This window comes from Histoplasma capsulatum, genomic scaffold (assembly GCF_000149585.1).
Source record: "Histoplasma capsulatum NAm1 scaffold_1 genomic scaffold, whole genome shotgun sequence".
Taxonomy (NCBI): domain Eukaryota; kingdom Fungi; phylum Ascomycota; class Eurotiomycetes; order Onygenales; family Ajellomycetaceae; genus Histoplasma; species Histoplasma mississippiense.
In genome coordinates this window covers 1,852,285-1,875,285 of record NW_001813982.1, presented here as the reverse complement: position 1 = coordinate 1,875,285, position 23,001 = coordinate 1,852,285, and the positions used below count along the sequence as shown (strand labels likewise).

Sequence of the window (23,001 nt, the reverse complement as noted above, 5' to 3'; positions counted from 1 at the left end):
CCGCCGGCCGAGAGTGAACTCGATGGAAGGAGGTATAACCCAAACAAAACCCAGGCCGATGAGTTCTCTGGAACCACGGATCTGACTCTCAATCAGGCACTCGAGCGAATCTCAATTACCTCGACCAACTAACGAAATTCCATAAACAACATGGAATGAATCTAAGCCGGTTCCCTAGCGTCGATAAGCGCCCTCTTGATCTCTACAAGCTTAAAAAGGCCGTCGATATTCGTGGTGGTTTTGATCAAGTTTGTAAACTGAAAAAGTGGGCCGAAATTGGTCGTGATTTGGGCTATAGCGGCAAAATCATGTCATCATTATCAACCTCGTTAAAAAATTCCTACCAACGTTGGCTTCACCCATACGAGGAATATCTCCGCGTCGCCAAACCTAGTGTCCAGCAGCAGCTGGAATTCGAAAACGGAGGACCATACACCCCGTCCCCCGGAAACTCTCCGGTAGCCAAAAGGCCACATACAAACAATCGTCGTTCATCCGAAGTAAGCAAAGTTTCTCCCGCGGCAAGGGTTTCTGCTACACTTGGTAGTTCCGTGAGAGACAGTGAAGGCAGAACGGACGGATCTTCGGCTCCGCTTGACTACCCCCAGGAACGACATATCACCATTTCGGGGTTTACAGCGGTCAATTCAAATACAAGCGGGTTTTCTGCAATTAATGCCTCTCCATCATTCGTTGCAGTGAACAGCTCAGCTCCTACTGTAAAACGAGAGATGGAGAATGGAACTCATCAAACAACCTTTGGAAACAATGCTTTGACATCTAAGGACACCCTGGAACGACACCAGCACGAAACTAGCAGTACGCCAACAGTCAACGGCCATGATTCACATCCGCTTAAACGTGCATTCAGCCAAGAAAGTTTGACGGGAAGTTCGCAAACCGATAACGCCGATGCTGATGGAGCAAACGGGCGACGCAGTAAACGGCTGAAGAAGGGTGCGTAAAAGGCCATTCCATTACCTGTCGCATGTGGATTTACAGAGCTAGGAGCCCTTCTTTGTACAAGGTAGCTCTCACATGTATCTTCTAGTTTTGCTAACGTCTAAATTCTAGATGGCGCGCCAACTGTTGTTGGATCGCATATGAGTTTACTTCGCCCAACACAAACACAAGGGCGAACAAAGAATGGAAACAGGAAAACCGGAGAAGTGAGTACTTATATCTTTTCCCCCTTTGGTTGGGTAGCGAGCTAATTAGTATATCCAGCGATGTGAAAATTGCGGCAAGAGTGATAATCGGCCAACTATCTTATCATGCGACGGATGCGAAAACGGTTATCACATTCACTGCCTTGACCCACCCCTGGATTCCGTCCCCGATTACGACTGGCATTGCCCCAAATGCCTGGTCGGAACTGGAGAATATGGCTTTGAGGAGGGTGGGATATATTCGCTGAAACAGTTCCAAGAGAAAGCGGATAATTTCAAGGAAAACTATTTTGCCCCAAGGATGCCCTTTGATCCCGTTCTCAATGCCCCTCGAAAGGAGACGGAAGATGACGTTGAGCGAGAGTTTTGGCGGCTTGTGGAAAGTTTGACAGAGACCGTTGAAGTTGAGTATGGTGCAGATATCCACTCGACAACCCATGGAAGCGGGTTTCCCACTGTTGAACGGAATCCTTTGGACCCTTATTCTGTTGACCCGTGGAATTTGAATGTCATGCCTTTGCACTCAGAGTCTCTCTTCCGGCACATTAAATCGGACGTCTCTGGCATGACTGTTCCCTGGGTGTATGTTGGCATGTGTTTCTCGACATTTTGCTGGCATAACGAAGACCATTACACATATTCAGCCAACTATCAACATTTCGGTGCTACGAAGACATGGTATGGCATTCCCGGTGAAGATGCTGAAGCTTTTGAGGAGGCTATGCGCCAAGCAGTCCCGGAACTGTTCGAAACTCAGCCGGATCTCTTATTCCAATTAGTCACGTTACTGCCACCGGATCAATTAAAGAAGGCAGGCGTCAACGTGTATGCTCTCGATCAGCGTGCCGGCCAATTCGTTATTACCTTTCCGCAAGCGTATCATGCCGGGTTTAACCATGGATTTAATTTCAATGAAGCTGTTAACTTCGCGCCATCCGACTGGGAACCACTAGGTCAAGCGGGCGTAGAGCGCCTGCAGGAATTCCGACGGCAGCCTTGCTTTTCACATGATGAGTTGCTCATTACGGCTGCAGCGAGGGATACATCTATCAAAACTGCTAAGTGGCTTGGTCCCGCGCTTCAACGTATGTGCAATCGAGAACTCGAGCAGCGTGCGGCCCTAATAGCTCGCCATCAGGAGCTTAGTCCCCATAAATGTAAAATTAGTGGTGGAGAGGAAGGATCAGAAGAGTGTACACTGAAATTCGTGGTTGAAGATACAGACCTTCCTGAAGAAGAGTATCAGTGCAGTTACTGTAAAGTATACAGTTATTTGACACAGTTCAAATGCCACAAAAAAGGGAAAACACTGTGCCTCACACATGCCGAGAGCTATGACTGCTGTGGAGAAGACGCCTCGCAGAAGTTACTTCGAAGTAACCATACCTTACGCTATCGAATGTCCGATGAGGCCTTGAAATCGTGCGTTCAGAAAGTGGAAAGCCGAGCTCGGATCCCGGAAGCCTGGGCTGAAAAGGTGGACAAAGTTCTCGCAGACGAACCGAAACCTTCGCTGAAAGCTTTGCATGCTTTACTTAGTGAGGGAGAGAAAATCCCATATTTCCTACCCGGCCTGCAGGATCTGAACTCGTTTGTTCAGCGTTGCGACAAATGGGTCGATGAGGCTAATAATTACATTACTCGTAAACAGCAGAATCGTCGCAAAAACGAAAAGGCATGGCGCAGAGGCAATTCGGCCAAGGCAGCCCAGCTGGAGGAGCGAGATCGTGAACTCCGCAAAGTGGAAAAGATCTATGCGCTCCTGGAAGAAGCGGATAACCTCTCCTTTGATTGCCCGCAGATCGTATCGCTTCGGGAAAAGGTCCAGGAAATTCAGAAATTCCAGAGTGATGCCCAAGCTATCCTTTGCAACCCCCACATTAGTTCGACACAGGAAGTCGAGGAGCTTGCAGAACTTGGCCGGAGCTTCAATGTTGACATACCCGAGGTAGACAAGCTCGAGGAAGCCCTAAGACAGATGAAATGGAATGATCAAGCCCGCCGGAAACGCGAGCAACTCCAAACTCTCGATGAGTGCCGAGAGTTCATTGAGCAAGGCGAGCAGCTAAGCTTGTCTGAGACAAACGAACATCTACTTTATTTCAAGGAGATGCTTCGCCTGGCAGAAACATGGGAGGCGAAAGCAAAAGAACTCATGTCAGTAGAAGTTGTGCACTACCAACAGTTAGAAGCACTTTCCTCACAGGCCGCTAAATTGCCTGTATCCCCCGAAACCCTTTCTGCTGTCGACGCAATCTTGACGAAGCAGCGTGAAGCGCAGCGACAGATCTCCGGGTTTTATGACAGCAGTCGGAATCCGGATTTCCGGAAACGGCCTCACTATAAAGATGTACGTGATCTTATGGAGTCTTTGACGGAACTAAATAGCAAGCCAAATGGAACCATAGACCTGGAAAAGGAGCAGAAACGCCATGAAGACTGGATGCGGAAAGGCAAGAAGCTGTTTGGCAAAGCCAACGCTCCATTGCACATCCTCAAGATGCACTTGCAATATGTTGAGAAGAAGAATTCGTATTGCTTCGATCTCGAGGATCGGTGCCGTCCACCTGTTGAACCGGCGTCACGAGAGGCAAGTCCCGATGCTGAGGCACATAATTGGACGGGCAGTAGGTCTAAGAAAAAGGATGTATTTTGTATCTGTCGACAACAAGAAGCTGGGTTGATGATTGAATGTGAACTTTGTCATGAGTGGTGAGTTTCGAAATAGCTTCGCAGAGGGGCTTTGTCCTTTTTTTTTTTTTTTTTTTTTTTTTTCCAATTACTAAGGGTATGTCAGGTACCACGGAAAATGCTTGAAAATTGCGAGAGGCAAGGTCAAAGAATTCGACAGCTATACTTGTCCCATTTGTGATTGGCGTGTCAAGATCCCCCGCGATGCGGCTCGCCCTAAATTAGAAGAGCTGCTTGATTGGCAGGCTGAAATTCCTGATCTCCCTTTCCAACCCGAAGAAGAACAAGTTTTGGAATCGATCATCGACCAAGCAACATCATTTCGGGAGTTCGTTCGACCACTCGTGCACTCCGCTGCCTGCATGACTGCTGAAGAGGTCCCGACACAGATTTTCTATCTCAGAAAAATGGAAGGAGCAGAAGTTCTTCTTGCCTTTGAAACCAATTATTTCCGCCAGGAAATCCATAAGTGGTCGCCTGTCGCACCTGAACCGCCTCCGATTCTTGAAGTATCGCTATCTACTCGCAAGCCACGACCTACTAAGCAACAAAAGATGATGGCCCAGCTTGGAGTTGAAAAACCTGAAGATCTTCCTCTTCACTTGCGCACCAAGCAGCATACGTTTTCCAGCAAACGGAAATCAACGGAATCCCAAACTTCAGGACGGCCGCCCCCTCTTCAACCGGCACCTGTCCTTCGCTCTAACACACCATCTGGTGACCCTCGATCGGTTTCCACGGGTAACGCACCGACTCCGACGACGACTACCATGGCAGCGGCAGGCCCAGCTTCCCAACATCCAACCGCATTCTCCTTCTCACAGCCGTTCCCAATACCAAACGATGCAAGTCCATCTTACGCTCCTACAACGTCGGCATACCTCCCGGCTGTAAACAATGTACACTCCCCCTCATTCGATCCCCCATCGCCATCCCATCACCAGGGTCTTGATCCATCTCTCTTCAGCCCTCCAAGCTTTAGCCGAAATAACCCCCTCCACCCTCAAACTTTGGGTAAAGACCATGACGACATGGGTGGTCCAATGGCTTTTACCAGCAGCCCACGCGGAGGAGATATGGAAGACATTTTTGCCGAGATGACGAACCAAGACACCGAACAAATAGGGGCCTTAGAGGTTAGCCATGCGAATGAAGCGCTGGAGGCACTTCGAAGTGCTAGCAACAGTGGCGCGCGGTGCCGTTCTACCTCCAGATCTGGCGATGATTTCGACGCGGAGAATGGGGACGGCACTATGGGTGATGAGGGTCAGGGTCGAGATGGCGAGGATACCTCCAACAATTGTCTTGCGGATGAATTCTTGACGTGATTTGATTACGATCGATCAACCCCGTTTCTTCTTACCTGCCGCGGTCCAAGTTCGTATATATTTATATTTATATATATATATATAAATTACTTTATTCTTGCTGTCTCAAGATCATGAATCCGTTCCGCCATCGCCCGATTCTTCTTTTCTTTGTTCAATGTTTTCGATTTCACGTGTACTTTTTATTTGCCCTCTGACCCTTAACGTGACTGTTTTTGTTGGTCTTCCCTTTTTTCCGTACTGTCCAAGTTATAACATCAACATTATTAACACATTACACGGGCGCCATGGATGGTTTAGTTATCATGGGGATTGTGGTGGGGTCTGCAAATGGGCAGGGGATTTATATCTGGGCGCTCTTTTACTCTACCTTGCTCTGCTTTGCTCTTGTTTCTTTCTTTTTCTTTTTTTTCCTACGCTATAACAATGTTAGTCCAGTGGTATTTTCTACCTTACGATCTCACTCCTGCTTTATTCAGTTACCTCTTTTACCCTCCCTTCTTATTTTTATTATATATTTATGATTCATTTATACACTCCTAATCAATCCTTCGCTCGTGGTTGCTCACTCCAACACGCTGCCCTCTTGTTTGTTTCATCATATATTTGCGTTGAGTTGCCGTTACACTTGGAAAAGGGTGGGGAGACATCCATCCGTGTCAAGCGCGCCTGCAGACTTTCCAAGGGACTCTCAACATGAATAAAGTCAACAAAGCGCAATTCTTCTGTCTGCTATCTAGGGAGAGTTAGAAACAGATTCACGCGCATTTTCCTTGCTCGTTCCTGTCTGGTCTTTGTTCTCTTTTATATTCCTCGTTTCAGCCGCTTTGCGTGTTCGTATTATTTACTCGATTGCCTGCGCTATCTGCCTCTGCCTGGCTGCGTCGTTTAATGTAAAGTAGATCCAAGATATGTTTTCACAAATTCCTTGCTGTTCTCCACGTTCCCACTCACTTTGCCCACTTTCCCACTTTGCCCACTATTCCCTGGTCGCTTGCTGGGTCAAAAGGGAGGTTCGAATCACAGACTCAATAACGGCACTTTCACACTCACTTCTTTTCAAAACGGACGAGTGGACAGGAAAGGGAAGAGCTGTGGTCAATCAAGACTTATGGCGGAGATGGCGAGATAAGAGTTCTATCCATTTATTCTTATTTTCAAATATTTTAAAGTAACTAATAATGGTAAGACGTAATCTATCACCAAGCAAGCCACTTCTCCACTATTCATATGTGTCTCAGTGGTAAAGCATTCTAGCAAAAAGAAAGACTTCTTTTAGCTTTTTAAGTATTTCATAAAGATGAAATTTCAGGCGTATAAGCTGTAGCAAAGTTATATCATATCTCTTATTTCACTCTCAGTGTATTAATAATTGTATAGATTATATTAACTAGTTATCTTAACCTATCTACTACCCTTTATTCAAAGATAAGAGTTCTGCTTCTATTTATATTTAAAGTTAGCGATGCGGAGTTAGCGAATACTGTGAAGCTTTAACAGGAACAATCTGAGGTGATATTATAACGTGACAACATACGGAGTGCCTCCCCTCACATTCGCAAAATTAGATTTTAAACCACACGGTAGCTACAGACACCAATCATCCATCAACATTGACAAGGAGCGTTTTGGTATTTTCCTGGCACGTTGGGTGACTCATTGTGCTGTGCTCAAAGATTAAGTAGAAATTTATTGCCTTGGTTGACCTACCGTTTTTTTGGTGGGGTAACTGGTGGTTTTTGGGCGTTGCAAGGTTTCCTCCCACTTGCACCTCAATTTTTGGATAAATGAATGACCACCTCGCGTTTTGGAAGCAAGTCACCAACGATCTCTGCGCCATATGCCTTGCTTGGTCTCTTTAGAACCATCTCGCAAACGACAGGAGCCTGACGACGACCTCGAACAACCACAACACCAATCGAAAAGGCTGAAGCTCGACGGGCCACCACCAGCATATTGGGATGTAATTTTAGCGGCATGCTGGTACTCATGCTGACACATCAGCTCAGTTCCCAGATCCTCGTATACCTTTTTATCAATCAATGAGCACAAGCAGTTCAGGCCGCCGGAAGCGACGTGCGGGGTCTGCTCCAGACGATAGCGACAATAAGACCACTACGAAGACTACAAGCACTACAGCCTATAATCGAAACTTTCAACAAAATCTGGTTGACCATGGTGTCTACCCCCCTGGATATAAATATCCCAATGGCCAGAAACCGGCAAAACCTAATAACTGGCTTGAGCTCAATGAACGACTGGTGCAACCCCGAGCTTCCCTCTCGCCCTCAAAGTTCTCCGAGCAAGAATTTGAAGAGTTTAGAGAGGCGGACATGAATGCATCCAAGGAGAAGCCTATAGTATGCTTGGCCATTCCGATTATCGAAGGCCATATCCATGATGTTAGGTGTATGGGAGGGGACTATCCATTTGGGAACTTTGCTCCTCTAACCGATGGCACACTGGCAAATGCAAAGCCAGACCACTTTTTTGGTGCTCGGCCTGAGCAGCTAAATCGTCAAAGCCGTGATGAGCTTAGCGACTTCATCGTTCCGTCGACGCAGAAAGACCATCCGATAGCTCCAAACTTCTTTCAAGAGGCTAAAGGTCCTGACGGGTCACCTGCTGTTGCTACACGGCAAGCTTGTTACCATGGTGCAATGGGGGCTCGAGGAATATATAAACTTCAGTCATACAAGCAGGATGAGCCTGCCTACGATAATAAGGCCTACACGATAACATCAACCTATCAAGCCGGTCAACTCAAGCTCTACACAACACATCCTACTGCCCCTCGAGAAAGCGATGGCCGCTCTGAATACATTATGACCCCGCTAAGATCATTTGCGATGACTGATAACCCAGATACTTTTTCGGAGCGGAGCATGCGCGTATCGAAATGTGCGGGATTGGGCAAAGGAACGGAGGGACGAGTTTATCAAATCTGCAAACAAGAGACACACACAAGTACGATCGGAACTCCTCTCTACATCCGAGCGTGAGGCAACCTCTGAGCCCACTATCATCCTGGAGGATTCTGATACTCAGCCACGCTTGATGAAGCCGAGTTCCACGATGCTGCACAATGGAGCTTCGCACACACAAATGACAGCGCTGAGGGTCCCCCGGCTTCGACCAAGCATACTAAAAGAGCAAGAATCGGAGCCAGCTCAATTAACCGTGCTGGCGGCAAGTCTCTCCAAAATTAAGCCGTCGGCCATTTGTACGTAGCCCCTGATAACACCAAGTAGCAATGAATTCCCTTTTTTATTTACGCTCATTCCTGGCGTTATTCTTATGCAAAATTATGTAGGGAAAGGGCGAGACCATCATAATCATCGTTAGAAAACTGTCGCATATATCGCATCTTCGTTGCCATTCAGTTGGCTTCCAGTCAAGAATATTAAGGAGTGTCTTTACGTTCTGCCGTACCGCAGTATTCGCAACGATTTAATGGAACTCAGAGAATGACGTTCTCCCAACTAATGCCTCCCCCCTTTATCTCAGCACCCCGCTTCTCTGGTGTCCGGGTTCCCTGTAATTAGCAAAGACATGTCCGCATAGCGGTTTATCGAGAATTCCGGTTTGGCAAATTGGCCGTTTTCACAAGGGTTTTGGAGATGGTGGGGATTCCAGGTACAATAAGTGTTCCAGGCTGCTGTCTGAAGACCCCCATGTCAGTTGTTGGGCGATAAAAACAGCTCATTTATGACCTATCACATCGTGGCACACAAGGCTCCTTCAAGTTGGCAAGTTCCTGAGTGAAAAGCGCCACTCAGATAATTCATTGTGGCATCTTGAAAGAAAAAGAGTCTTTGCTGAGTCTATGAAACTATAAAACCACAGCGCTTGTGCATTCTGTTTTATTGTTCTATTTTCTTTTCCTCCGTACCTATCCATATCAAGGGCAATGTCTATATCATTCTATATTTGATGGAGGGTCGACAGCAAACTTGATTTGCCCGGCATAATCAAACCCTGGTTAAGCACTTTCAGCTTAGTTACAGCAAATGATTGATGTACAGAACAGTTGAGTATGAGTGTGATTGTATTTCTCAATGAAAGCACTGGGTTGTGCGGCTCTTCAAAACAGTGTTAGACTTATAAGATGCTCCGCAGCTCTTCTCAAGAGCAGGAAAACTACTTATATATATACCATCTTTAATCATTCAAAATCCAGTTGCAGCCATGGCCAACAATCAGACTTTTTTAAATTATTTGATGATGGCACCTCCTGCTCTTCCTATCCAAAATACCAACAAGACACTCAATATGACAAATTCAAACTATAGTTGGGGGGATATCAACAGTGTTGATCAGTGGGTGGGATTCACATATGCTCATATCATGCAGTGCTATGGAACTCTGTTTCAGCAAGTATAAATTGAAAGTAGAACTCTGCTTCAGCAAGTATAAATTGAAAGTGAATCAATGTCAAACTCTCTCTCACAGTCTATAAACACTGAGTTAAATTCACTCTCTGTTTCAACATTTACATTCAAAATTAACTTGTGTTATGTGCTATGAGCTGGCTTTATACCCCTTTGCATCTCCAGCTTGCAAATCTGCATCTTAACTTCCTATTACAGTTGGATATCAGTGATGCAGCAACCTATCATTGACAACTATTGATCAAGATATTACGTTTTTTTCCAAGGTTAATATCTCACTGAATTTCTTATCAAATCACTGTTCTAAATGATCTAAAAATATCATGAAAGTGGGAATCTGAGTATAAAACATTTTTAATGCCAGCAAATTGCAAAAAGTATTTGCAAATTTTGTCTCAGATAAACTATTACATGAAATAATATCATGCACAGTACAGTTTTATCTTATCAGACATTGAATTGATATTGATTAAAAGGCTTAATGAGAATGGCAATCTATTAATTGCACAGATTATATCATGAAAAGCAAAAAAGTCTGAGTATTTGACTATTCTGCTGAGATTTTGATATTTTGAAATGTTAAACACAGCAGATAATGACTGGCAGATTTTATAACGTAATTCTTTTTATATGTATGCCTCAATGCAGACTAAAAAGTCATTTCTAATAATATTTTATATTAGACAGCAGTTTCTTTTTTTGATCTTCTTTCTATAAAACTTGTCAGTCTCTATTGAATCAGAAAAATAGAGAAATGTATTGTTTATGAAAACAAATAAATAGCTGTCTGAAGCTTTCAACAACTTCAGTTTCAAACTCAATTCAGTTATGTTCCTTCTTTTCAATGTATGTATCATTGGAATAAACAGTCACAACATCAAAATCAACTTATATAACCTTCTTCTGATCATTAGAAACAATGAGAATATTTTTTGAATAAAAATTATTATACTCAACAAGCCGCAATCGCTCGCTTGCGCTCGCTTATCCAGCTTGAAAACGCGCTGTTTAATCCCTCGGGTGAACGTAATAAAATATCCAACGGCTGCACGTGACTTGTATAGGTGAATTCCATGTAATCTACAGCTGTCAATAAAAAACAATCACATAGATCATGTTGCTGTCTGTACAGAGAATAGCCATTCTCTTTAACAGTTATAGCACTCTAAAAAGTCTTGAAAAAATGTTTCATATATCTGCCATTTTTGTGACAGAGGCTCGCCACGTCAGCATTATATGAATTATAAATCATGAATTTACAGATCAAATTATGAATTTACAAATCAATTCATTCAATTTGCTTGTATTCTCAGCAGTGCTTGACAGCTCTGCAGATATAATCTCATTAATTATTTCAAACTGTAAAAATCATTCAGAGTTCTCTAATCAGATGAACAGATACATATGAAGCAGTTTATATTTTTAATATTTAATTATTCATACTCTGATCAACATTAGTTCAAATAGCTGCTCAGATTTGAGAACATTAAAAAAATGAAAAACCTTCATTATAAAAATATATATAATCAAATCTGAGCAATCTGTTGCAGTTTGATTAAAGAGTAATTCATGAATAATCTTCTTTTACTCAGAATTAACTGTAAATGTAATGAAAAGAGTTAAGTGTTTATAATTGAAGATAATTGCTATAGAATTCTGAAACAGTTTATGTAAAAAACATTCACTGTTTATATGAGAAGTAGATAATATTATATAATAATCAAGCTGCTCACAATTCATATCATCTGTCTGTATAACATCACATAGATCATCATATTGATCAGTATAGATTTTTAATTGATGAGTATAAATTCAATTTAACTATTATTCATCAATGTTGATATAGACATCAATTAAATACTGCTGAAACAGATATTCAATCTGAAAAAGAGAAGCATCAACACCATTTTATTAAAAAAGATGATATATATATCATATATATAGGGTTAGATTATAATTGTCACATTCATCTTCATTTTTAACAATATTATCAATATCATCATCAGAGCTGTTGCAGACAAATGAAAGGTTTGTAAACACATTTATATCAACATATCAACTGTGATCTTCAAAAAAAAAAAAGTAAAATGTAATGCAGTGAAAAATATAATGAATTGTGAGAGTTAATACATATGAAATTCAAATTAGCATTGAGTTGTTGTAGTGTTAGAAAAATGATATAGAAATAATGAGTGTTGTTGAAAATGTTTTGTATAATAATTACAATCTCTAAAACTATAACGGGCGTACATCGATTAACGATCTAGCACTATCCTAAATACAGATTACGAATTGATTAAGGAAAGAAAGAGAAAAGAGATTAGAAGGAAAGGTTGTACGAAGGGGGTTCTTATAGAAGGGAGATCGGGGCGGAAGAATATCAGAAGCCGCCCCGCAGTGGAGCACGGAGCGGAAAAACATTGAGGGTTACGCGGAAGAATCGTTAGAACTACGCGACTACGCGAGCGCGGAGCGTGAGGAACTACGCGGGCGCGGAGCGTGAGGCAGAAGGGGTTGGTTGCGTAAGTTAACCACTAACGGGTGCTAACTTGTCATAAAAACAATAAACAAATTCTCACAGCAGTGATCACTGTCTGTCTTCAATTGTACAACAGAGTTTAAATCAACACATACAGCAGAACTGTTTTATAATATCTCTCATGCAAATTGATAAAGCTGAATAAAAAAGTTAATCATAGAAATGTTAGCAGTCAACAATATAATAAAAAAATATAGAAAAGCAAATGAACAAACAATAAACAACACAATACAGATATGATTAAACATATTAGAATGTATGATAAAATTCACATTATTTACAATATCTGCATCAACTGTGGATTATGAATTCACATTTGTGTAAAACAGACATTTTCATCTGATTCAAACTCTAACAGTCTTTGCAGATGATAAAGTTCTCTTTGTATTTGAAATAATATTAAATCATCAATAATCAAGCAATCAAAATATGAATTCTATTTGTATTTAAAAAATGTAAATATCAAAGCAGAGTTGTAGTTCTGAATATATTTGTAAAAATATTTTATATCAGATGTATTATCATTAAACAATTTATATAACTCTGATGAAGATTCTTTAACAGATGACAGTCTCACAGCATCTCTTATACAATATGTGAAAAACATTGAAAGAGTTTTTAACAACTCATATACATATTCATTAATTCAACATTTAGCTCTGCAGACAGAGCAGTAAACATTCATTCAATCAAAATTAAATGATTGACAGCAATAAATGAAGAAATGAAAGCTGCAGAGAACAGATTAACAACTGTGAATGATTAAAAAATTAACAACTGATTTAAAGATAATTGAATTGATTTGAATGTTGAGATCATTGAAAGTCAGTTGATTCAGTAAATTCATATATATGTAATCAGTAAACTCATCTGCTGCAGGAACTGCAGCAGCAGCTATCAAATGACAATGTTTAATATCACAAATATATTTATAATTAAGATCTCAGCAATCAATGCAGTTCTTGAAAATATGAATAACAATGTGAAATAAATGAAACAGATGATTTTCACAGTATATATTATAATGTGATAATTTAACTCATTGTGAATCGAGCATAGAAGTAGCTACATCCCTCAATGATAGATAAGAGATTTGAATTGAATATGTTTTACATATACAATATTGAGTTTGACAGCATGTAGAGTATGTATGAAACAATACATTGAATTGAAACTGTTCAAATGCATTGAGAGGATGAGAATCCCCACACACTGAGCAAAGGCACATGAAATAAGTATATTAATAAACATATATAGATTGTAATGAATGTAGAGAAGAGTATAAAGAATGTAAATACAGTAGAAAACATCTGTAAAGAAAACAATGAAGATTAATATCAGAGCTGTACAGGCCGCAGAGCTAGTCATTCAATCCATTTATGAATTTGATGAGGTGCACATGATATCACATGAGGTCACATTACAGTATTTTTTTCACAGAAAAAGTTGGTTTTTCTATAATATAAAGAGAGATACAATATATGAGTGTATGAGGTTGAAATTGCACTTTTTTAATTGGTGTTCTTTAAACTACACTAACCACTAGTTATAAGTTAGCACATGACTAAGTGCGTGGTGAAATAACTACATACTTAAGTGTATCGCCAATAAATTAGGCCACTAGGGCAAAAGAGCTCGATCACCACCAGCGCCGTGGTGGTATGGAGGGTACGAATCACCCAATCCAATCCACCCAACAGTCAATGCTCCACGGATTACGACATGTCAGCACGGATAGGTCGAGTCGAAATCAAAATGCTTTGCTGAGATCCATATAATCGTACATTTCTAGTTAAATCGCTGCTTCATTTTCTCCCCCAATATTCTTCACCATGAGTGAGCCACGCACCGTCACAAGACGGTTAGATTTACTCCGTTTCCTCAAACAAGCACACGCTTTTCCCTACCATTATTCCCATTCTCACGACCTCCCACAAGTTCTACCTTCTTCATTATCTATAGCTCCAGTCAAATCTCCGGTATACGTCCTTGGTAACCCATCCGCGGACCTAGACTCCATCATTTCTGCAATCATATATTCATATTTTGCTACAAGAGCGGTGCCGGCCAGCCCTTCTACCATTGCCTCATCACCCGGAAGGCAAGGGAGTGGTATGGTTCTGCGTCAACATATACCTCTAATCAACTTACCAGATGTTCATGCCGGGCAAGAGTTGAAAAGGCTGAGGCCAGAGTTTTTCACGGCCTTGGGGCTAGCGGTAGGATGGGATGGAAGCAGAGCTACAGGTGATGGGTCTTTGGCGAAGAAAGGAACCGACGCGGTGGAGGCACTAGAAGGCAGTGTTTTGACTGTTGCGGATTTGAAGGAGAGGTTACTACTCTCAGCTCTGGGTAGTCCAGGTGATGCCTGTCGACGAAACGAAAACGAGGCAAGTGATAGAAGAGGGTACAACGAAGCTGGATCCAGGAGGAACAGCCATGCTGCAGACGAACAAACAAACCTAGATGTCATGATGGTGGATTGGAATGCGCTACCCAAACTCCCATCAAATGGAGGGAAGGGTGGCATTGAGGGACTTTCAGACGCGCTTCCGGGGCTCGGAATCTGTGTCGTCGGCTGCATAGATCATCATGATAATGAAAGTTTCGTGCCAAGAGAACCTGCTTCACATCCCCTTGATCCCTACTGTATACAAACGGGTGTTGGAAGTTGTATGTCTCTCGTGGTCCGCGAGTTGCGAGCCCAGGGTCTTTGGGCCGATAACGTTTCCTTCTTAGATCCCTGCGCCGCCTTGGACGAAGAGAGTCCCGCAGATGAGACCGCAATCTACGAAGCACAGGCGGCGAAGCTAGCCATGGCAGCAATTTTGATCGACACAGTTAACATGACGGCGAAAAGCAAAGTGTCCACCGTTGATACTGCGGCGGTTGCGTTCCTGGAAGCCAAGATACAGGCTGGCGTTGACGCACATTTACGAAGTAAATCTCAATCCTCTGCAGCTGGCGCGAGTTGGGATAGGCAGTCATTTTACGATGCAATCGCTCTCGCGAAGGAGAATAGCGTTGAGAACTTAACAGTTTTAGAGGCGCTGGGGAGGGATTATAAGGAGTGGACCGAGATTATTGACACAAAGACAGAACCGCCAGGCATAAACAACACTAAGGCAGTGAAATTGGGCATCTGCTCTATTGTCAAACCGCTCTCCTGGCTGATGGAGAAATGTGACCGGGAATCCAAAGATTTTGCTCCCAACGATACATTCTTCAAGTATCTCTCCTCCTTTCGCAGCTGAGAAGAACCTCGACCTGCTAGTCGTCATGACAGCGTTCAGGACGCCAGAGCCGAAAGACGTTTTCCGTCGTGAATTGCTGCTCTATGCTTTGAATCGCAAGTGCCTCAACGGTGTGGAGCGTTTCCATGCAGTCGCGGTGGAGAGTTGGGGCTAGAAGAGGGAATTTGGGACCGGGCATTTTACTTACCCTGTTTTCGGTGATAGAGACGGGTCGTATTTTCGTGTTTGGCGACAGATTGATGTGTCGAAGAGTAGGAAGCAGGTTGCACCGTTATTAAGGGAGACTCTACGTGGTGTTAGAGTCTAAGTCGAGAAAAAGAAGGAAGGGGAGTGTAACATCTGAATTGGAGAGCATGCTAGATCAAACGCCGTATGTGCTAAAATGGATAAATATTCGACATAATTCCCAATGCAGGAAACCGGATAAAATGGATATTCTGCATACCGTGGACAAATGTGGAAGCTACAAAGCAGTATACATAGGTTAAAAATTTTCTGTAGTTGGCTCTCCAATCCACTGGGCCTCAACGGATTCAGCAAATTAATACTTAAAACAGAATGTGTTACGAAAAGACAAAGTGAGACAATAACAACCGGAACAGTAAAGCATGCCCTGGAACTGGGAGGTCAATTGTTATACGCAGGTTAAGCCTGCAAAACTCGCGCTGACTGGACATCATATTCCTATCTATTATCCCAATTTGAGGATATAATTCTCCAAAGTGGACTAGTAGGAATGTGAAAGGTAGGAAACGGGGGAGTACGATACGGGAGCGAAAGAGTCTGAACAAACGATCTATGGGGAGGTAATCTAAAGTGCTCGTTATTCCGTCATGTTTTATTTTTTCTTGTTTCATTCCTGGAACCAAATCGCCAAATGAGCCCAGTAATTAATTAAGGAATAAGCCCCACAGGCAAAATATTTGTGATTACATGAAACAGGAATGCGAGAAAGCATCTCTGAAATGAATTAGGGTAAGTGTTGGCATCGACATTGGTAGCAAATGACGTGACATCCTTCTGAGCAGAAAAAAAGAAGACAAAGAAATCCATGCCAGGAAAGACTAATCAATGGATACAGAAATTACTTAGGATCAGCCCAAATCATAACATATGAAGAAGAGGATGAGAGATAAGAGGGCTGAACGAGGAATTAAACTCCAACAAACTTCGCTGGGCTGAGAAGAACAGCGCTCAGGCATCCATTAAAGGCCATCCAGGCCAAGTCAAGTAGGAGAAACAAGAGAAGATGAAAGGTAGAATAAAGCAAAAGGGCAGAGGGTTAGAAACACTCCCACTCCCCAAAGACACACCATCTTGCACTGCGATCAGCAAGTACTAGGCCTCTCCAAACGCCCCTCTCACCAACCTTAATCACTGTCTCCCACACGCTGCCGTCGGGTGAGCCATCACCCGTTAAATCTCCTCCACCACTGCTGGTACTGAGAACGTTCTCAGATTTGCGTGTCAACCTCAATATCCGCCCTGATGGTGCTTGTATAGCTAGCTTCGCTGGCTTGGAGGAGTGCTGTGACTGTTTGCTATTCGACGAGACGTTAGAGCTAGAGGCGGAAAAGGTTTGATTTATGTATGATGAGCCTGTTGACGCGTTTGAGCTTGCGACAACGGAAGATACCATGCTGAGCGCGCTGGCGGGGCGGGTGCATGGATTTGGGGAGATGCGACCACTACCCTCGCTGCAGTCAGGGGCGTTGGATGGCAGGGAAGACGGATGTTGACGGACTGCAAAGACGAAGGTGTTGTTTATTGCGAGTTTGGCGCATTGTGGTTGAATAACGTAGAGGTCATGGCGCTGAGCGTGAGGAGTGGGATGGCGGAGGATGAAGTCGTAGGTTGGGTTATCTCCCGTGTGGGTGATTGGGAGTGCAAATGCCAGGGGGTGGGGAATATCTTTGATAGAATGCATCAGTCCCTTCTTTCCAACATATACCTTTAAAACGCCCTGGCCCTCATCTCCAGGTAAGACAGCCTTTATGGTGAAGCGCTTCTGTCCTCCAATCCAGTCAGGCTGCGCAAGTGCACGCTTTTTGACAACTTCGCCACTTTCAAATAAGTCACCATCAGAGTCGCGGTCAAATGCAAGAGCTTCAACTTCTGCAACACATTCGACATCATGGGGTACGAACACACGAAGTTGGACAGCCTCAAGGCCATGAATACGGGTAAGGCTTGTGTCAAAGTTTGGGAATCGCAAATTGTTTTTAAAGAACGGGGGACAAGCACAGGGCAACGCAAGAAGAACATCGTGTGATACGGGTGGGCAGATATGTTGTTGCTCAGGGTTAATCGGAATGTGGGAATAGCAAATCTCCATGGGACGGGCTAGGAAATACCAGCTTTCAGCAACCTGCGAATTGAAACTCGAATACAAGTTTCTTCGAGGGTTGGTTGGACTTGCCAGGGAGCAATCCATGATCCGCCATTCACCATCTATCAGGACAGCATTCCACCAATGATTTGGATTGAAGAGGCGATCAAGATCCAGTTGTTCTCCGGGTGTTTTTAAATAGCCATTAACTACCTCGGCATGCATTCCAACGGCGGAACACATTTCTAGTACCAGATAAGAAACTTCCTTTGGGCAACCTCTTTTCATATGCAATACTCTTTTCAAGTCAACGTCCCCATCAATGTCATCATCCCATGCAATCTTTTCCGCAACCCAGGTAAATATGGCACGTAATCGCTGTCCATCGCTGCGATGCGGGCGACAGATATACCCTTGGGATAAACTGACTGGGTTGATCATCGCAGGCAGACTGCTTATGAACCGGACACTCTTGTCCACCAGCTGTAAATTCACAGCACCCCAGTTAGTCGGTTCTGCAATTGGTAAACCATCTATTCCCTCATCTCCCTCTGCACTCTCGTAGAGTTCCTCCACCGCGTATATCACAGGACAGTCGAGCATCTGGCACCTCTCTGCTCTCTCGATTAGTTCATGACGGCTTGGAGTGATACACCTGTTGACGTCCCGTCGCACCTGGACCCAATCCATGGATGCACCCAATCCCATGTCCCTTGCTGCACTTTTTCCTGAGTGAGGAGATGCATATGATGAGATTCCCACAGCTTTGCGACCCTTCGTCGGTGATACTGCTCCAACCGGGCTTGTGGCAATATTGGTTCTTGCGGTCGCAGCTCCCGTTTTAGCAGATTCAATAATCTTTTTCAGAAAGCCTGTCTTTTTTGACTTGGGTGTAGTCAGGCCGCCATACATGCTTGGGGCATCCTTACTGTACTCGTTCCATCCAATGGCAGAAGTTGCTCCTTGTCTAGAGGAATTATGGCTGGAGTGATATGAAATTCCGGTTAACGGTGTTCGAGGCCGCATTCCACTGTTAGAAGATTTATCAGAACCTATTAGTCCAGAGAGATGAAGGTTATCTATGGCGGTATCCTGTCTATTGGTACGCCGTGCGTAGCTTGCAGCGCTAGTTGCGCTAAATCCTGAAGTGCCACTTGCATTGCTTTGGACGCCACTAGAAGAATTTGTTGCGTCGGATTTCGTTGTAAATGTCCGCCCAAGAACGTCCTTGTTCAATTCGTAGGCAGATCTTCGAGTCCGTAATCGTGGCTTTTGGTAATCTTGATTTGAAGATGATTGCGGTCTGGAATGGGAGAGACCTTTTGGGTGAGGTATGGGCGGAAGGTCTTTACTGCTAGGGGGTATATGGAGCTCATAGGAAGATTTTCTACTCTGTGCATGCAATTGGCGGAGTCTGTTTTCCATTCTCTGGACATAATTATTGAGTTGAGGAGGGCCATCATTGTACTGGTTAGTAAAACCATCCTGATTTTTGTTCTCCTGCCGCTGGCCATCGCCACCGCTCAGTCCTAAAGAGGTTAGAGGGCGATGGATTGGATCAGGTGTGCCCTTGTTCGTGTGGGTTATCAAATGTTTCCGGCGACCATGGATGAAGGTGAAGAGACCGACGCATCTCTGCGGGCCGTTGTGATTTAGCCCCATATCTGCAATGAAGACATGACATCTTCCCATAGCATCCCTCACAGGAGATGGAGTGTGTCCATAAATAGCATTAGATTGTGAATTTGGAGAAGGAGTCCTTGCGATGGTAGGGTACGCATGATTCATATCATAAGGCGCAGGAACAGGTGATGGACTATTCCTTACTTGCTGCTTGTTTTTCACAGAAATTCGGTGAGGAGGCGGCAGCGGGGGAGGAGATCCGGTATCTCGTGGTGGCCCGGGAGAAAGTGCTCGAGGATGTGACTGGGAGAAAGTGTGATGATGTTGTATTGGTGAGGGAGACGCAGCACGCGGTATAGACCCATGATACTGTTCTGGTGCCGGAGAAACAGGACGGGGATGATGGGAGAAAGAACCACGATGTTGCATCGGCATTGCGGAAGTGGTATTCGGTGGAGGATTAGAAAAAGAATGGTGATGTCGTACCGGCAAAGGAGAAGCGACGCGAGGAGGGTGATGAGAGAAAGACCCACGATGGTGCATAGGAGATGGTGAGACTGCGCGAGCAGGATGCTGGGAGATAGAACCATGATGTTGAATAGGTGCAGGGGATATTTCACGAGAAGTCAGTCCAGCATGCTGACCAGGTGAGGGAGGTATGGCATGAGAGATGGATGGTCGATTTTGAACCGGGGAAGGAGAAAGAGAACGTGGAGAACGACGAGGAGATTGACGCGAAAGAGATCCGCGATGCTGGTTTGACGATGCAAGCGTGCCTGCTGAGTCTGTACTCGCTCTCCAAGTATTCCCTGAGGGCGAAACGATATGCCCAGTATTATTGCTACTGCTTTTTTTATTGGGGATGTTGCTATGCGTATCCTCATCATTCTGCCGCGTTTTCAGAGCTTCAGAAGGCCCTACACCTTCTTTGTAGCCTTGGAATGGTTTTCGAAAAACAGTCTTTCGTTTCCTGGGCGATGCTGCAGAATTGGAAGCTGATATCCGGCGTAAATCCATCGTAGAGCTTGCGGGCCCGCTATGGAGCGGGCTGACCGACCGGCTTCCCGGGACGAAGTCGTCCCCAAGTACCTTGACAAAGTTCGAGGGAAACACACCAACCATGCGTTTGTCTCGACGTAGACGGCCAGTCCACCAAGAGCCATCACCCGCATTCAAGCACTCGATCAGATCTCCTTCCACAAAACCCAAGTCTCTCTTTGTTTCTCCACCCCATGAGTATACAGCCTGACACCAGCAGGGGAATCGAGTGGGAAGAACTGGTGCTGCCGGAGCCATTGCTACAAAGAATTGGCGCGGAAGAGATGGTAATAGGATGAACTAGAGCGGTGGACAATTAGAGATACCATAAGAATGAGCATCAACAGAAGAGGTGGGATTTCAGATGAGACCAGTCCGCCGGGTGAACAGTACGACAAACAATGCGGCACGCTTACCTAGCAATGAGCGACAGGGATGTTGATAATGAGAGAATTGGAGGAGGCCGTTATGATGGAGGTTGTACATCCATTTTCAATTAATACCAGATGATTAGCAGCTCCATTAGACAAGCTGATATGCTGCGTGATGAGGAGAGTTGTGATGTGGGTTAATGTTATGATTGTCATGGTTGTTGAGTGCCTCGGCTCTGGGATGATGTGTTGCTTGTTTACGAATTGCCGTTTTGGCCAATAAAGAGGTCATCTAGTAGGGCTGAGGGTCCCCACGTGCATCCCAAAATGGAACAACTTGATAATCGACCTAGGAAAACATCGCAAAACGGAACAACAATGAAAGGTGGAGAGGCTATTAGCTAGATACTCTGCTGTTATGGGTTGCCAGTAGCCTCTCGCGCGTAGTCGATATGACCGGCCCAGATCGGGGAAGGTAGAACCGCCTTCGGGCTAGTGGCTGTTTGTTACTCTGAACGTAGATCACTGTTTTCATAGCCAACGTTAGGGGAAACAGCCAAACAATTGTCGTTCCACACGTCGGGCCTTTTCAGATTGCTCTCTAATGCCGTTGAGATCTAGGATACCTGTCTCGCAGATATAGCGATCGATATATTTTGCGGGGACCCACTCAAAGTACACGTTTGGAGCCTCCAATACTGTGCGCCATGAGGCCGGCTTCACGGTTCTGCCAGGATGCTGGTCCCATAGGCACTCCAGCTCTCGTACGTCATTCTCTTCCTCTCTATACGTATCCGTTGCTCCCGGCGTAGAAATTTTATCGAGATCAAATAATATGATGACAGACACCTTATCTGACAACATTTTCGCACAAAGAACAGCAGGTAAACTACCAGTCTTGTTGCTCACATTGCCATTGTCAGATATCCGATCAGCTCCCAGTAGAACAGCATCAACGTCTCTTGCTAGGATAGCAACAATAGAATCCGATGCGATCTCTACATGCAGCCGATTTGTGGCCCCGACGTCTCCTGCGCGGTGTACGAGCTCTTTGGCTAAGTCTACCCCTTCACAGACCGGCCGAGATTCCATGACCTTCAACTGAATATTCAAACCTCTATCGCCGCTCTCCTTGCTTTCCGTCTCCAACACCGTTGCCAACGCATTAACAACCGTTGCACTGGAGCTTAGGGTCAAGATCTTCACCACTCGTCTTTGATCCTGGACAGAACCTTTCTCATATAAAAACTGCCGTAACGCCACGGCAATGTGCGTCCGTGTGGCATCCTCATTCCTCTCCATCAAATAAGCATGCATCCTCTCAACACCCATCCTAATACATCGTTCTTGAGATTCAGCCTGCTCCCCCCCGTCACCATCCGCTCCGGACATCTTCCTATTCAATCAGCATGCCCCATATCGATCGCAGACCATCTCTTCATCCAGCCGTGCCAGTCCCAGCTTGCTCCTATCCAACACCTCGACAACTGCATTTGTAACCGCCGCATTCATACTCGGTCGCCTGTATTTAGAAAGGATCCACCCAGCTTTCCGACATGACTCCCACCAGGTTTCCACCGTTGAGTGAGGCGAACCATGCAAGTTACCCCCGTATGCGTGCGCGTCATCCTGCTTTATCTCCTCAATAAGTCTCTCCGCGGTAATTTATGCAATGCGCACCAATGAAAATACTGCTGTCGTAGTGAGGTCTTTGGCCCCGCTGATGTGGTCTGTCCTCAAACGCAATAAGCCATTCGAAATGGCATCCTTAGCCTCCGGGTACGCAGTTACTTCAAGCTTGTACGTAGGGGACGTGATGGGTGGGGTAGACAGATCAGTAATTACGATAGCGGGCGAGGCTGGCATGATTATTGACGGACGTGTTTGTGTTTGGATGATACCGTGTTGATATGAACACGCAACCGGAAATTAAAAGTAATAGACTACGATGTAATTTACTTCTTAGTAGGTTCTCCTTTTCATCAAAATATAGAGGCGGGACAAATAATTTTGTCATTGTTGGTTAGATGTATAGCCGGTTATAACGGTGTGGTGTTAAAATGGCCACCGAGGTCAAGAGGGGGACAAAAGTTTACCGGGCTCCAGTTGCCTATCCGGGTCATCCAAGTACCATAAGTCCGAGCTATTCAGGCAACTAAGTTTAAAGTTTGACTCCTTCTGACACCACTCGATTCCCTGGCTGGATTCAGGCCGAAAACTCAAGGGGTATAGAAACAAAGAGACACATGATTAGTGAAGAAATCCACC

The 23,001-nt window shown here is 44.4% G+C and overlaps 5 protein-coding genes across 5 annotated transcripts in view; 3 read left to right on the top strand and 2 right to left on the bottom strand.

Annotated features, from left to right (window-relative positions):
- HCAG_00535 (conserved hypothetical protein) overlaps positions 1 to 5,188 on the top strand; it is a gene marked incomplete at both ends in the record, with an annotated part of 5,586 nt that extends 398 nt beyond the window's left edge. The window contains 4 exons of the mRNA XM_001543439.1: positions 97 to 957; positions 1,075 to 1,169; positions 1,228 to 3,881; positions 3,967 to 5,188. Coding sequence (XP_001543489.1) covers positions 97 to 957; positions 1,075 to 1,169; positions 1,228 to 3,881; positions 3,967 to 5,188 — 4,832 coding nt within the window. The remainder of the gene's footprint in view (positions 1 to 96; positions 958 to 1,074; positions 1,170 to 1,227; positions 3,882 to 3,966) is intronic.
- A 2,042-nt stretch (positions 5,189 to 7,230) lies between these two features.
- Positions 7,231 to 8,397, top strand: HCAG_00534 (predicted protein; the record flags this gene model as incomplete). Its single annotated transcript, XM_001543438.1, has 2 exons — positions 7,231 to 8,155; positions 8,252 to 8,397. The coding sequence occupies 2 exons, from the start codon at positions 7,231 to 7,233 to the stop codon at positions 8,395 to 8,397; spliced, it is 1,071 nt and encodes a 356-aa protein (XP_001543488.1).
- A 5,045-nt stretch (positions 8,398 to 13,442) lies between these two features.
- Positions 13,443 to 15,372, top strand: HCAG_00533 (predicted protein; the record flags this gene model as incomplete). The annotated part of the gene is made up of 4 exons (XM_001543437.1): positions 13,443 to 13,511; positions 13,735 to 13,786; positions 14,081 to 14,230; positions 14,273 to 15,372. The coding sequence occupies 4 exons, from the start codon at positions 13,443 to 13,445 to the stop codon at positions 15,370 to 15,372; spliced, it is 1,371 nt and encodes a 456-aa protein (XP_001543487.1).
- A 1,084-nt stretch (positions 15,373 to 16,456) lies between these two features.
- HCAG_00532 (conserved hypothetical protein) lies at positions 16,457 to 19,914 on the bottom strand (the record flags this gene model as incomplete). The annotated part of the gene is made up of 4 exons (XM_001543436.1): positions 16,457 to 16,513; positions 16,686 to 16,694; positions 16,742 to 19,517; positions 19,811 to 19,914. The coding sequence occupies 4 exons, from the start codon at positions 19,912 to 19,914 to the stop codon at positions 16,457 to 16,459; spliced, it is 2,946 nt and encodes a 981-aa protein (XP_001543486.1).
- A 1,362-nt stretch (positions 19,915 to 21,276) lies between these two features.
- Positions 21,277 to 22,599, bottom strand: HCAG_00531 (predicted protein; the record flags this gene model as incomplete). The annotated part of the gene is made up of 2 exons (XM_001543435.1): positions 21,277 to 22,125; positions 22,414 to 22,599. The coding sequence occupies 2 exons, from the start codon at positions 22,597 to 22,599 to the stop codon at positions 21,277 to 21,279; spliced, it is 1,035 nt and encodes a 344-aa protein (XP_001543485.1).
- Positions 22,600 to 23,001: the final 402 nt, after the last annotated feature.